Raw genomic sequence first — 13614 nt, forward strand, 5'->3', positions numbered from 1 at the left:
AGGGAAAGAAATGAGAAGCTGCAGGAATAGCTCTCAGTCTCAAGGATTAAGGCAAACGTGAAAGAACAAACCTTTAGTGAGTTCATAATAACCCACATTTGCACATAGCACAACTACAAAGGTGTAGCACATCAAATAATGTGAAGATAACTAAGGAGAAAACTGTGACTCCAGGGCATCCTCTTATTCCATTAGTGGAGTTCAGAATACACGTATCCTGTGTTTGTTATAGATACTGGCTTTGCTCTGGCCTTAATCTTGGCCGGCCACCATCGGGGTAAGAGACAGCTTGATATATCGGCCCATTTAATGTGACAAATTGAAGTTTAGAAGTTAAAAAGGACTGCTAAAGGCAATGAAGTCGATGAGTGGGGGTGTTGACATTCACAGCTGCTTTAGGCATTAAGGTTACAAATTCTCACATCACAGGCAGAGCTTAGTCTCCCTGAAGTGCAGAAGACTGCACTGCCTGTCTTTTTACAGGTTTGTATGGTATATAGGTGGTTCTGGTTGTCAAATACTACAACCTACTGATAAATGACCGTGGCAACATTAGCAGTTCTGGGTGCGAGAGTGGATTACTGATCACAGCCTTGTGATGCACTTACCCATTGAACTTGAGAGAGAGCACTGAAGAAAGGTGATTTAGCCTTAATCTCCTTTCCAAGGATTGTCCATAAGACTACAGTGAATTTTCCTTGTAATATATTTTAAACAGAGAAACATAACTTTTTTTGTCTGCTTTTGTTTGCAGAGAAGTATTAGTGTACATTCAGCTACATATTCTAATAGATTATTCTATGGTAAAATATTTTAAGTTAAGGAATATTTTCTCAATATAATTACCAGTAATTAGTTTCTACTTTTATTTGGGTGGAAACTGCATCTAAAAGCAGCCTGAGCGCTTAAAAAAGCAACAACAAAAAAAAAATACCCAGACATTTTTTGACAAAAAGTTTGTTCTTTGGTGTCTGGAAAATGAGTCATTTCAAAAGCCTCCCGATAAAATCACAAACTATGCACTGTGCTGTTAATAGCAACCCCAGGTACCTAGAACTCAAGCTGAACTCCGGCCCATCTGTGCTGTACAATTACTGCTGGAACAGACAAGTGCTTCCTTTTTGATTTTTCACCCAGAAACTGCTTGCAGCTTTCTTGTTGGTTATGCAGGAGGCTCTACTTCTGCTTTTCAATGATGTACAGAATTGCACAACCATATGCAACCATTTTTATGTGTGAAAATGGTTGCATACCATTTTTACACATGAAATCCAAATATGGTTTTAAAGTGGCAAAAGGCCATATTTGGATTGAAAGTGGCAAAAGGCCCTAAAACAGCTCATTCTGAAGGGAGCTCATAATTGTCAGGCTAAAATCTCATCACCGAAGAATCATTAGGGTTTTGCACACAAAATTAAAAATTTTTTTGTATGGCCCAGAAAACCTGTCCTAACCTTTTCAAAGAAACATAATAGATCACATTTAAACATATAATAGAAGGTCAAAGAGATGCTCTGGTGGAGGCTTAATACAAGTTCCTGGTAGGCATTTCTAGTTGAGTAGACTGGATGCACTACAAGAAAAACGGCTGCAACCCCTGGATAGTAACGGAGGAGCAGTTCCTCCGTTAGTGGCAGAGATAAGGCCACTTATCTCTGCCACTTATCTCTGGGCAGAGATAAGTGGCATTAAAAGGGATAAAGAAGTGGAGAAAGAGAAGAAGACACACAGAAACCCACCACCATTTGCGGGTCATGACAGATTGCCTCATTCACAGAACATGCTGTTATCAACCCATGATGAGCCATTCTTTCAGCTGCTGCTCATCAAGCACTGGCGAGCTTTCAGATACGAACCGCCATCGTAAAACCAAATGAGGTATGGAGTAGAGCTCGGCAGGGTCACAGGAAAGAAGCATCTTAAGGTTGAACACGTAAATGTGTATTGAAACTTTTTTTTTCTTCTTTTTTTCTATTTTCAAGCTTTGCTGCACCTGAAGAAGCTTCACTTGGCTGAACTTCAGGGGTCTGTTGCCTTGGTGCACTGTCTTGCCTCTTTCTTTTCTTCTTCTGCTTCCTTTTGCACCAAGTCCCCAGACCATCTGGCTGCTCAGCCCAGATGTAATTACTGCATCAAGCTCTTGAGGTGCAACAGCAACTATACCGTATCATAAATCAAATAATGCAGCGAAGTGATTACAACGCGAGTCGAGGCGTGCAACGCTGGCAGGTTGAATTCAGCCCACGTTGAACAGAATAAAACAGACACCATGACAGAGTGTCTAAATCCCTCCTGCAGGGGATGTTTGGAAGAGGCTGAACTTTCTTCCTGTACTGCTGTTATGAAGCACAGATTGTTTCACATGATCCTCAATTTGTTGACTCTTTAAAATGATATGTCTTAATAAAAGTTGCACCTTTTTTTTTTTACGTTAATGCCAGAAATATGGTGTTTTGATAAATATTAGACCTAAGTAGCCAGAGGTGCATGCAATTACAAATGGTGGGTGCAATGTAATTATCTCAAAGGACACACTGATGGGATAATATATTTGAGGTGTCAGGCACTACATTTTGATTGCATAGCTCACTGGTTGGATTGGTCATAATTCTCAGATTTTTACTAGCTAAGAAGCCGAGGGATGACAGAGATTGCCATTGCAATTTTTTAATCCGTTGTTTTTCAAATAAATGAAATTATGCAGCTCTGTTTTTTACTTTAAACTTGCGAAAGCAATTCAACATTTGAGTTGCCAGATAATTATTTTCAGCCATTTTCAACTCCAATGTAGGAATTTCAAGTTTTCTTTTTTAGGTTTCATATTGTATGTAAAAAATTAATATGAACTTCAATTTGATCTCCAGCTGGAAGTTCTGCTTTCTTAAGGCTTGGTGGACCTTCTCAGTCCAGCGGCCGCCTTCGTCTCCCTAAATTCAGATCTTCGCACAAGGTCTGGTGTTGCAGCTCATGTGGAGGGATGTTTTGTTGTCGGGAGCCTGATTTAGTAGACAATACCTACAGGTTTTGTTATTTGTTGTTTTGGAACACAAAGCAGAGGTCACACCTCATTCTGCATTCCCACCAGCAAGCCTTAAGTGCTGCAGACTTTCCAGTTCACAGCTTGTAATTTCTCTGACCTCTCCTGCAGAGCTGCTGCGTACAACAGCCAAAAAAACCCCAAAAAGACAAACGAAAAAAAAAAAAACCTGCTGCTTTGAAATGCTCTCCAGTACAGTCACTCAGCTGCAGAGATAGTCACAGGGCTGGGTTCAATCAACAAAAATGGAGGTTTTGGAAACCTGATTCCTCAAGTTAATCAACTTTACACACACATTTTGAATGACACTGGTGTGTAAGAACAATTTGTTTTTAGCTTGGAGTAGAGGTCACATCAAAACAGGAAAACATTCAAAGTTTCGTATTTTATGTAGCAAGTCATTTATGTCTCCTGAGAATGTCCTTGAAACCCTCACGTTGAAAATATTTGACCTCTGCTACATCTGGTAACTTCTAAGACTTTTTTTAAGACTTTGCAGTGTGACATTAAAAGTCATTTAGAGCATAATTAGCTTTACTGGATCTTGAAGAGATTGAGAAAGAAAGCAACCTGCTGCCAACCGCTATATCATACATGAAGGGAAACATCTTGAATTGGGCTGTCGTACGCCATCTTTAAGTAAAACTTGATGACTTGAAACAGCTGATCCTCGTTCTTTGACATGTTCAGTGGAACGTGGCTCCAAATTGTTTTCAGAAAATCCATTTCTGTAGATATTTTCCACAGAGAACATCTTAAATAGTCAAAGGAAAGTGCAGCGTAGAAAGTTGAAATGATTCTGTGCAATGCTATTATACACACTTTCGCAAAGTAGCCAATACAAGATCTAAGCGTGGTTGTCTTAGGAACAATCCACATCAGGTTTCAATTAATATTTAGTCTACTGTGAAGTTTCTATATATCTTTTTCCATCACCTAATGGATTGTTATAAACATTTCTGTGCTGTCAAATGAGTTGAGAGAACGTCAGGAAGGGGAATTCATTGATGAAACGGAGACGGTTTAACTGACTTAGCAGACAATTTTGCACAAAGGAAGTAGGCATTATTCTCTACTTCCTCTCCTGGTTCTTGTTTGAGGTCTTTTAAAGCTTTCAACATTAAAGCGCCGCACAGTCCTGTTTTGCGATAACAATATAGCAGAGCCTCAAGGGAAGCAAGTTCTTTCTGGTATCTAAACAATAATTTCATCATCTTCCTCCGACACAGTTTGCTCCATTGTCTCATCACTGATGTTTGTCTTTGAGCGCAGCAGCAATGCAGCGCATCCGTATTGTGGAGCCGTGCCGTCCTCTGCGCTCACAGCGGCTTGACCAGATGAGTTTCCCCCCAACTTCCTACATATTGTGACCTGATGGTTAATTATTTTAGTCCCTCCAGGATGTTTAGGATCAATATGTTTAATTAAAAGTAGCAGCTGAGGTAAATGACTCTGAAAATTCTTGGGACACGATGTGGACTTCAAGACCAAAGTGCAAACGGTTTCTCGACCCAGTCAAAACGTGCCCACTGGTTTGAGCAGTACAAACGGCTGTGGGACAAAAGTCATTTCAACCAGTTCAAAATAACCTCCGCTCTGTTAGAAAACTCAACGTCTAAACAATAGAAACAATGACAGGGGGACATGGAATAAAAATAGCCTAAATGTATATCCATTATTACCGACTCCAGTGGGACATCTGCTGTGCTTAGAGCCGCATTTTGATTAACTTCTTCATTTGTGTCTCAAGCTGCAGATTCAACAACTTAATGTACACTTCCTGAATAACTGACCACACTCCTGTTTTAAATTAAAATGTCGGTATAGGTTGCACCAAATCAACCCGGTCTCTTTTTTGCACCTGGGATTGAACCTGTTGTCGTTTCCAGCAGGAAATTCAATGTTGCTTTTTAAACTCTTAAAGCATAAAACCAATTTCTTCAACTGAAATGTGCTTCTTGCATTTGTTGTGCTGAACGTGAAGTAAAAAATAGGACGCTGCATGTTTATGACCTTCAGCAATGTTGTGGGACTTTAAAACGAATGTTTTGTTACTTTTTAGTCTCTGTATTTATTTGATATTGGAAAAACTATTCTACAGCGTTGATTATAGAGTGTGGACAAAAATGTCACGGTCATGACAAATCATCAGGTCTAGCATACCCTCAAGTAAAATTGCAGCCCGTTGTACTGTGGTGCCTCTGAAATTGAGCCATTTGGATGAAATGTATCTAAAAACACTTGAAGACCAAATTTGTAGCGTTATATAGTCTGAAGGGCAGCTCGATATCTTCTACAGAGGTGAATCTGAATACAGACTTTATTACAGTCTGAATACATACATTTTGAGAATTCTCACTTGGGTTTTGTGAATGATTTTTTAAAATAATTTTTTTTATATAAACATGTGGCAGGTACGTTGCTTTGAAGGTGAAACAAGTTTCCTGTCAGCAGCTGAGTTTTACCTTCAGAGGCTGTAAACCCTCCTGACCAAGTCATTTTAGTCATTAAAGATAGAGCACATAACACCAGTTTTATAGTCCCTCCACTGGCTCCTTGTGGCTCAAAGAGTAGACTTTAAAATACTGCTGTTAGTTTATAAACCACTCAAAGGCTTCGCCCACCTGTTGGTGGGCTAAGCTAATATAGTTTAGCAGGTCAATTTTTTCCATGACAAAACTTAAAAAGCTTCTTGCTTTTATTACAGTAGGGAACGAACATTTACCCCAAACCTGTCATCTAATGTAATTTATTCTTCAGTAACTCGTGTAATATTAAATCCTCTCCCGACTCCCGATTCCCCCTGGTGGTGGATGAGGGGATTTATTAGAAAATTAGCCATATGGGAGGATTAGAAATCAAATTTTGATTAACTTTGCCCTATTAAATCCTCTCCCATGTCCCTGCAGTCAGTCAGCCCAAATTTCCCATATTAAATCCTCCCAACTCCAGATTCCCCCTGGTGGCAGATGAGGGGAAAGTTTCCATATTAAAAACAAGAATCCCTAAGAAAGTGGTGGTTTTGTGATGAGGGTTCAGCAGCTTTCCTGCTGCTGTGTGAGCATTAGCTTTGTCGATGCTGAGGCTCACATATTTATCACACTTCTCTCAGCATTTAATTCATTTCCTTTCTTCTCTGGATAACCTCAGTTTACCTCCTGCAGCCTCTGAGAGAGCTTCCTAAACAACCACAACCTTCTTCAAATTGAGACGTGTCACAGCCGACGCTGTAGGTTGTGCAGGTGTTGTTCTGTTTTTGACAGCACTTTGTTGCTCAAGCCTTAAAGTAGAAAACAGCAAACATCTGATCACATCATCTCATTCTGAAATCAACTATTCTTTTTAGCATTCAAGATTTCATAGCTTTTATCTCATCGTGCTCCAGCCTCAGAGCTGGAGGTAGCAGAGATGAACTGACTGAAAGGTTAATTATGTAATGAGTTACGTTGATCTGATCCGAGAGCGAAAGGTGTGAGGACTTGGTGTATTAATATTTAGAGGAAAAAACAAATCAACGTACATCATGCATTTCCTTTTAATTTCCCAAAGAAATGGAATCCTTTGAATAATTCAGGTTATTTTATTAAATATATAACAGATAAAAACAGAGAGAATGATATTAGCATATGTATAAAGTGAACTGGATGCCGTGGGAAGGATGTGCTTTTCTTTGGTTTTATCCACTGACTGGCTGTGGAAGGGCAAAGTATCTGGGTCCAGATCCCGGCCTGGAGTCTCTCTGAATGGAGTTTGCATATTCTCCCTATGCCTGTGTGGGTTTTCTGCAGGGATATGTCTTGCTGCCACGGTAAAAAAAAAAACCCTGGAGATTACATAATTAGTCACTTTAAATTGAGTGTATATGTGTGGATGTCTATTTTTCATCCTGTGAACTGTGATGGACTTGTGCAGGGTTTAACTGCCTCTTTGTGTTAACTTTGAAAGTTTGATGTCAAATGATTGAGACATTATTCTGTTCCATTTCTAGGAAATGTGCCAGTCTTTCATCCACTGTGCCATGATGCGATACGAAACTGATTAATTTTAAGCAATTCGGGATGAGGCTTGTTTTTGGATTGCTTGTTTTCTTGTTTTTAAGAAAACCTGTCTGAAATAAACAAATCAAATCAAATTAAGGCTGTAAAACAACAAAATACAGAATAAGTGACATGCTGCCAGCATTTTATATGCAGTAAACACTTTTACATATGCAGTGTGTTTGACATGTCCTGCTCATCAGCAGGAAGCCTAACAGCATGAAGCTTACTTTCTCTTTCATTTTTCTTTGTTGATCTTCTCCTCCTTTCTGTCTCTCTCTTACCTCTTCTCTCTCTCTGTGACATGCCAAAGGCGTGTGTCCTTGGGGTTTAATTTGAGGAAGAATGCATGTGACCTTCTGTAGGACAAACCGAGTTTTGATGGTTGGATATCACTGCAAGTGACGTAGTAGAAAGAAATTGTGTCGCTCTTGTTTTTCTCGTCTTCTTTAGGTGGCGGGTCTCTTCAGAGATGCAAGTATCGGGAATGCAATCAACGTTGTGGTTGTTCGTCTCATCCTTCTGGAGCAGGATGAGGTAAGCCCTGCTTGTGTGTTGATGAGGCGATGGTGAGATTGCACAAGGTTAAACTTCTTTCTACAAGGCAACACTGATTGCAGTGTGAAATAGTTAATTAAAAATAATCACTGCAGGTCACAGCCTGGATTTCAGAGCCTGCTTCAGGCTACTTTTGACTTATTTTGATTTATTTTAATATCATGCACTTGTGGATTTATCGTTCAATTTTTACTTGATTAAACTACGTAACTAACTGAAGTATAAAATAAACGCATATCTTAACATTCGCGGTGTGGTTTTGCCTCCAGCATATCAATAATAAATATTTCTAATTGGCTGCAGCTGCATAGAAATGTCCTCATCTGAGATGCATTTATCTCATCTAATCCCATCTGATGCAGTCGATCCATCTTCCCTTCAACTTTCTTTTTTTGTGTGTTCTCATAGAAGTGTGAGGAACCATTTTAATTAGAGCGATGTGTTTGAAGAGGCACATAAACCTGTTTGAGCTCCAGCTTTTTTGTCAGCGTTTGATGCCATGAAAATGAAATAATGTAATGAAAAATGTTTGCACAACAAGCATCTGCACGGACGTGTTAATTAGAGTGAGTCTGTGCCTCAGACGTTCGAGAGTGTACAGTGTCAATTAAAATGACGTGGATAAACATTTTTTTTTCCTTTGCAGATAAAGTTAATTGTATGCCGCTGCTTAATTTGACTGAATTAACCGTGACTATCTCTTCTGGCTTTTCTGCGTGGAAAGCGAAGTGTGTTCTGTTTGTAATCGTGCTGAAAATGATTCACAGTATGTTTAAGTTTAGTCATTTAATCTTTCTATGCTGTTTGGAAGATTTAACACTTTAAAAAACAAAACAAAAGAAAAAAACTTTCCTCCTCTGTCTGTTGCCAGGATGCTTAACTTTAAAAAAAAAAGTTTTTGTTAAAATATCAGATTAACCAAAGAACTGATGTTGTACTTTAGTTGAACTTGAATCGTTTTAGAAATATTTAAACATTTTTTTTCTGTTCTACTTACGATGGATGCCTAAAAGGATGACCTAAAGATCACACACCATGCCGACAACAGCTTGAACAGCTTCTGCAAATGGCAGAAGAAACTCAACATGAAAGGAGACGAACACCCGCTGCACCATGACGTAGCTGTTCTGCTCACCAGGTAGTTCCCAGAGGACTCATTCTCCCTGAAATATATTGTAAATCATATTTTTGCCGGCTTTGCTTTAGTGTGTCTGCAGTCGTGAAAGCCATGAGCTCTGCTTCACCTTCTGTTGGGCGTCATACATAAAAGAACATACAATATAAGGGGATACTTGAGGTCAGCCGCCGGGTGTGTTGTGCGAACTTTAGAGGAAAGATTTTGGCCATAACTTCACCGTCGGCTTGAGTGTTGCTGCAGGTTGTAATAAGACTTTGCAGAGAAGTGTGTCTTTTGTAGCATCAAAAGAAAATATGCCCATAACTGAATCAGCTTGCAAAAACATTCATTCCCTTTGAAAGTTTTCCACATTGAGTCACATTAAAACCCCAAATTTCAAATTGTCTTTGGTGATTTTTATCTGCTAAACCAACATAAAGTAGTTATTGATTTTGAAATGTAGCAATGAAAAGTATTTTTTTTAATTCTTTTTATTTTCCTTGTAACAAAAAAAGGAGATGTGGATTTGTTTTCAGCCCTCCTTAGTCGATACTTTGATAAAATGTCTTTTCAGGCAAAGGGCATCAGATCTTTTGCAGCATGTCTCTACCAGCTTTTCTAAAGAGGTGATCATAGTTAATTCTTATTAACTAAACATATTGAACTCAGTCAGATTGGACGTCTTCAAACCTCATTTTCATACTTGCCACAGATCCTCATTTGGATTTAGGCTTAGACTTGAACTGTGATGTAAACCGTCCTGTTGCAGCCAAGGTTGACTGTTTATGGTTGTCGTCCTGCTTAAAGGAGCCAGTCTTAAGTGTTTTGCAGCCTATAATGGGTTTTATTTCTGTGCTTTCCTGCATTGACCTTCATCCACCGTCCCATGACTTCTGGGTAGAGTTGCCAGTAGAGTGGCACTGCTTCAACATATTTTTTACTAAAGTAAAAGTCAAAGCAAGTTACCCAAAAAATGATTTAAGTAAGAGTGAAAATTACTGAGTAACTGCTCACCTCTGAGTATGAATGACTGCTTTGTTATGAAAACCACCAGCATAAAATACACCAGGTCACAGCTGCGAGCCACTCGGGTCGTGGTGGTCACGGCCACAAAAAGCCGTACTGTGCGTCTCTTATTTTAATTTCTGAGAAGTGTCTAAACCCTTGCAGACCTTAAAATTAAATTTTGCTCTCTTGTGCACCGTCTTCTGATTCTTCAACCTGAGTTGTGAATGTTTTTGGCTTTTAATGAGATACTGAGGGTCTCTCAGTTCTTCTCTCTCTGATGCAGTGTCAAAAACGCAAAATCTTTGTGCTTCTAGTTTCTATTGTAAATATCTTATTGTAATTAAAACAAGACAAAACTGATTGTAGCTCAAAATTTCTAATTATTATTGAGTTAATATTAGTTGCTATATACTTTCAGTCTTTTGATGTTGGTTTAAACAGTGATTATTGTTTATTTCCTGACCCTCCTTTAAGCTCGCCACAACTTTGTCCTTTGGCCTGATTGTTTAGAATTTATTTAGTCAAAACCCTGAATGATTTAGGAACTGTGTTACATGTAGATTACATTTCATACTATTGGCATATTTCATGGTAGTTTACATCTGAACATAGTTGTATTTTATTCAAGGATAAAAGAGTCGAGGGCCTGAACACTAATCCGCACCACACTTTTTTTTTTTTAATTCACCTTCCTTCCAATAAAAGAAAATTAGTTTTATGGCTGTAACATGGAAGAAATTGCTTAAAGTTTAATAGGTGTGCTGTATCTTCTACTAGTGCTTAGAAGTTTTTCTAATCATTGTTATTGAAGACCGAACGGCTTCTTATGTTGGCCTTTCGTCAAGAGATTTTATTGGGCTCATTCATGGCTCTCATCCTATGTAGGACAGCGGGGAGCCTGGCGTGCTTCGTGATCTGAAGGGAGTTCTCAATGCGTAATTATGGCCGATCTGTAATGTGATATTATTGTGGGAGTGTGTCAGCGGTCATTTTGCCCAGCCAACTGCAGACATTTGCCACGGTCCCAGTCTGCCCTAAATTATTAATGGCTGAGAAAACGGCGATCAGATCTGGGGTGTCCCAGTTAACAAAGTGTCTGAAAGTAACTTTCCTTCTCGCTCTCGAGCGCACACAAGTAAAACACTGCTATGTGCATATATGTTGAATACGTGACTTTAAAAGACATTCTCCATGACTCCTTTTGATTAATAGACCCGACTCATTAGTGTTGCATTCACTGGCTTTCTTGAATTCTTTGCTGTATTCTGAGTGTGCAGAGCAATTAAAGGAACAAAGCAGATGCCCTTTTCCCTCTCTCTCTCTTTCCAGAATGCATTCTGCACATATTTGAGGTTGACTAATTATAAAGTTCCAAAGCATTATTTTCAGTGAGTAAAATCATCAGAATTTCTTAGATCTGAGTAATTTGCCTTCAGCTTTATGAACCTGATTTAATGCACAAATGTAGCTTCCAGACGTTGCCTGAGGTGAAATATTCCCTCTTCAAGGCCAATGTGATGTTGCAAGTTTTTTTGTTAATAATTCCAAGGTTCGTAAACATTTTAAAGCACAGGATTACCAATAGAAAATTATCTCATTTCACTATTTCATATTGAACATCACTATAAATCGAGAAATGAACTGTTTTACACCTTGTGGCGGTTCGTTGGCAGAAGAAAAAACTCATCTCTTAAAATCTAATTAATTATGGTTTATAAAACATAATCTCTTTTGAAATACTGTCTTTCTGATTAGACACAAGAAATTCATAATTGGTAAGATGTTTACTTTGTGGCACTTGGTTACCAGAAAACATGCTCATCTATTAGCAACAGATCAACAACAAATATTATTGCTCAATAAAAAACAGAAGATTTCTTCTGCTCTTTTGAAATAGTACTTATGTTACACTACTCACTACTTTACAAGAATTGTGCAGTTGGAGAATTCTGCAGAAAAGTGAATATATACATTTATATATAGAGAGAGATAGAGTCATTGGTTATATATAAAACATATATAACCAAAGGTTATATATGTTTTTTAACCATTGGTGGTTATAAAACATATATACTTGTCTGTAATAAGTATATATGTTGATGTCTCTGTAGCTCTCTACAGCTCTGCCCTCCGTTTGGAGACGTTTTATGTAATACCTAATGCTTTGATACGAGCCTTCAAAAACTGACACGAAAAATTGTAAATTACGTTTACTCCATCTCTTGAAGTAGAGCGATAGTTTGGCATTAAAGTGAAACATGGTTACAGATATGAACAACTAACGTTTGTCATTAAGGCCTACTTCAAAAGTTAAACTATTCGTCTGAAACTGCAGGGATGCAAATGAGAATCTTCTGCGCAGATGAAGTTCTTCTTAGGTTTGCGGCTCTCCTTGACTATTTTTACCTGTCAGGATACAAACTCGAAGAAATTACATGCGAGCAATACTCACATTATGGTTGAGATGAGTCTTTTTTTTCCACACGTCTCTTTTTAAGGGTCACTGCCCAGGCCAAAGGAAAGTGAGAAACGTGTCTTCTGTAAGGTTTTTACAGAAGCAGCATCCTCATTAACGTTTCAAAGAACAGAGTGTCTCTGCTGGATGGTTATCTAAGATGTTGTCACTGATGTTTCCACAGTAATTAGATTCTCTATTGACTGCTGCAGAACATATGGAGTAGGAAATCAGACTTGCAAATTCGCAGCCATAACAAAGGCTAAGTATCTCTTACAGACTTTTGAGATCATAAACACACAGGAAAGAAATTCTATAAAAACCCTATTTAACCTGACAATTTTCCTTTGAGCAACTATCTAAAATATATTTGTATAGATTTTTTTTTAAGTTTTACTGATGCCTTCAGCGGTTCTTTCCTCTGGGGTAAAAATATGATCTCAAATTAGCTTGTAAAATTCATAATGGCTTATCTGTCATTCACTCAGACATCTGGTCAAAATATACACATTCAAGCTCAAATGTACTCTATTTTACCATAACCGAGAACAATCCATTTGTAAATTACAGACATGCCACACAATTTTGGCCGCCATTAACAAGCTTCTATCATCATTGACTGCTGAATATTTAACCGTCCCTCTTTAACCGTCCCTCTTTTAAGTAAACACAGTCAATACTTTAAACACAGTATTGACTGTGTTTAAAGATTTTTAAACACAGTCCATTCATTTTCAATTGGATTAAATTTGGGATCTCCTTGTCCTGACACAGTGTCTCTTCTTTTAATCGTCTCGTCATTAATTGGTGGTAATTTTAAGGTGTTAAAATATTTTCAGCAAAGGCCTTAAATAATGATTTTTTGTGTCCATAGTGACTGAACGTAAACTGTTGAGCAGCAACAAGAACTCTGCAATGCCTCGGCCTCTTGCTCTAGCTGAAGGTATTCAAAATTGCAAGTTCCAACCAGATCCAACCTTGATATTATATTTAAAATGTCCAAATCTAGCTAGATTAATTTTACACCTATGCAAATGTCCTTGCTGATGATGTCTCAAAAGAAAAAAATTACAAAATCAAAAACGGCATGACAAAAGCTTCCTCTGGGGCTCTGCGGTAAAAACAGACTTTAGTTGGATTGAAAACACAATTATGAGCCGACTATGAGGATGATTCAGAAAGGAAGGTTGGTTTGTGTGCAAGACAAACAAAGCAACAAGAAAATTGGAGAGGATGCCAATTACTGGATTTTTAACTCAAAGGCAGAAAACTCGTTGAATGAGAAAGTTGGAGAAGTTTGTAGAAAGATCAAAGTTTGGCAAAAAAAAATAAATAAATGAGATCTTACCTCTCTGAGTACTTTCCTTTTGATGTCCTACTTTCATCTCCTTCTTCGGCTCTA

At 38.2% G+C, this 13614-nt stretch overlaps 1 protein-coding gene across 1 annotated transcript in view; it reads left to right on the forward strand.

Moving 5' to 3' along the window:
- Positions 1-13614, forward strand: part of LOC129369534 (A disintegrin and metalloproteinase with thrombospondin motifs 7) — a 119458-nt gene that overhangs the window by 21488 nt on the left and 84356 nt on the right. Inside the window, exons 5-6 of the mRNA XM_055045019.1 lie at positions 7528-7611; positions 8646-8770. Coding sequence (XP_054900994.1) covers positions 7528-7611; positions 8646-8770 — 209 coding nt within the window. The remainder of the gene's footprint in view (positions 1-7527; positions 7612-8645; positions 8771-13614) is intronic.

This window comes from Poeciliopsis prolifica, unplaced genomic scaffold (assembly GCF_027474105.1).
Source record: "Poeciliopsis prolifica strain line A6 unplaced genomic scaffold, Auburn_PproV2 SCAFFOLD021, whole genome shotgun sequence".
NCBI classification, from domain to species: Eukaryota; Metazoa; Chordata; class Actinopteri; order Cyprinodontiformes; family Poeciliidae; genus Poeciliopsis; species Poeciliopsis prolifica.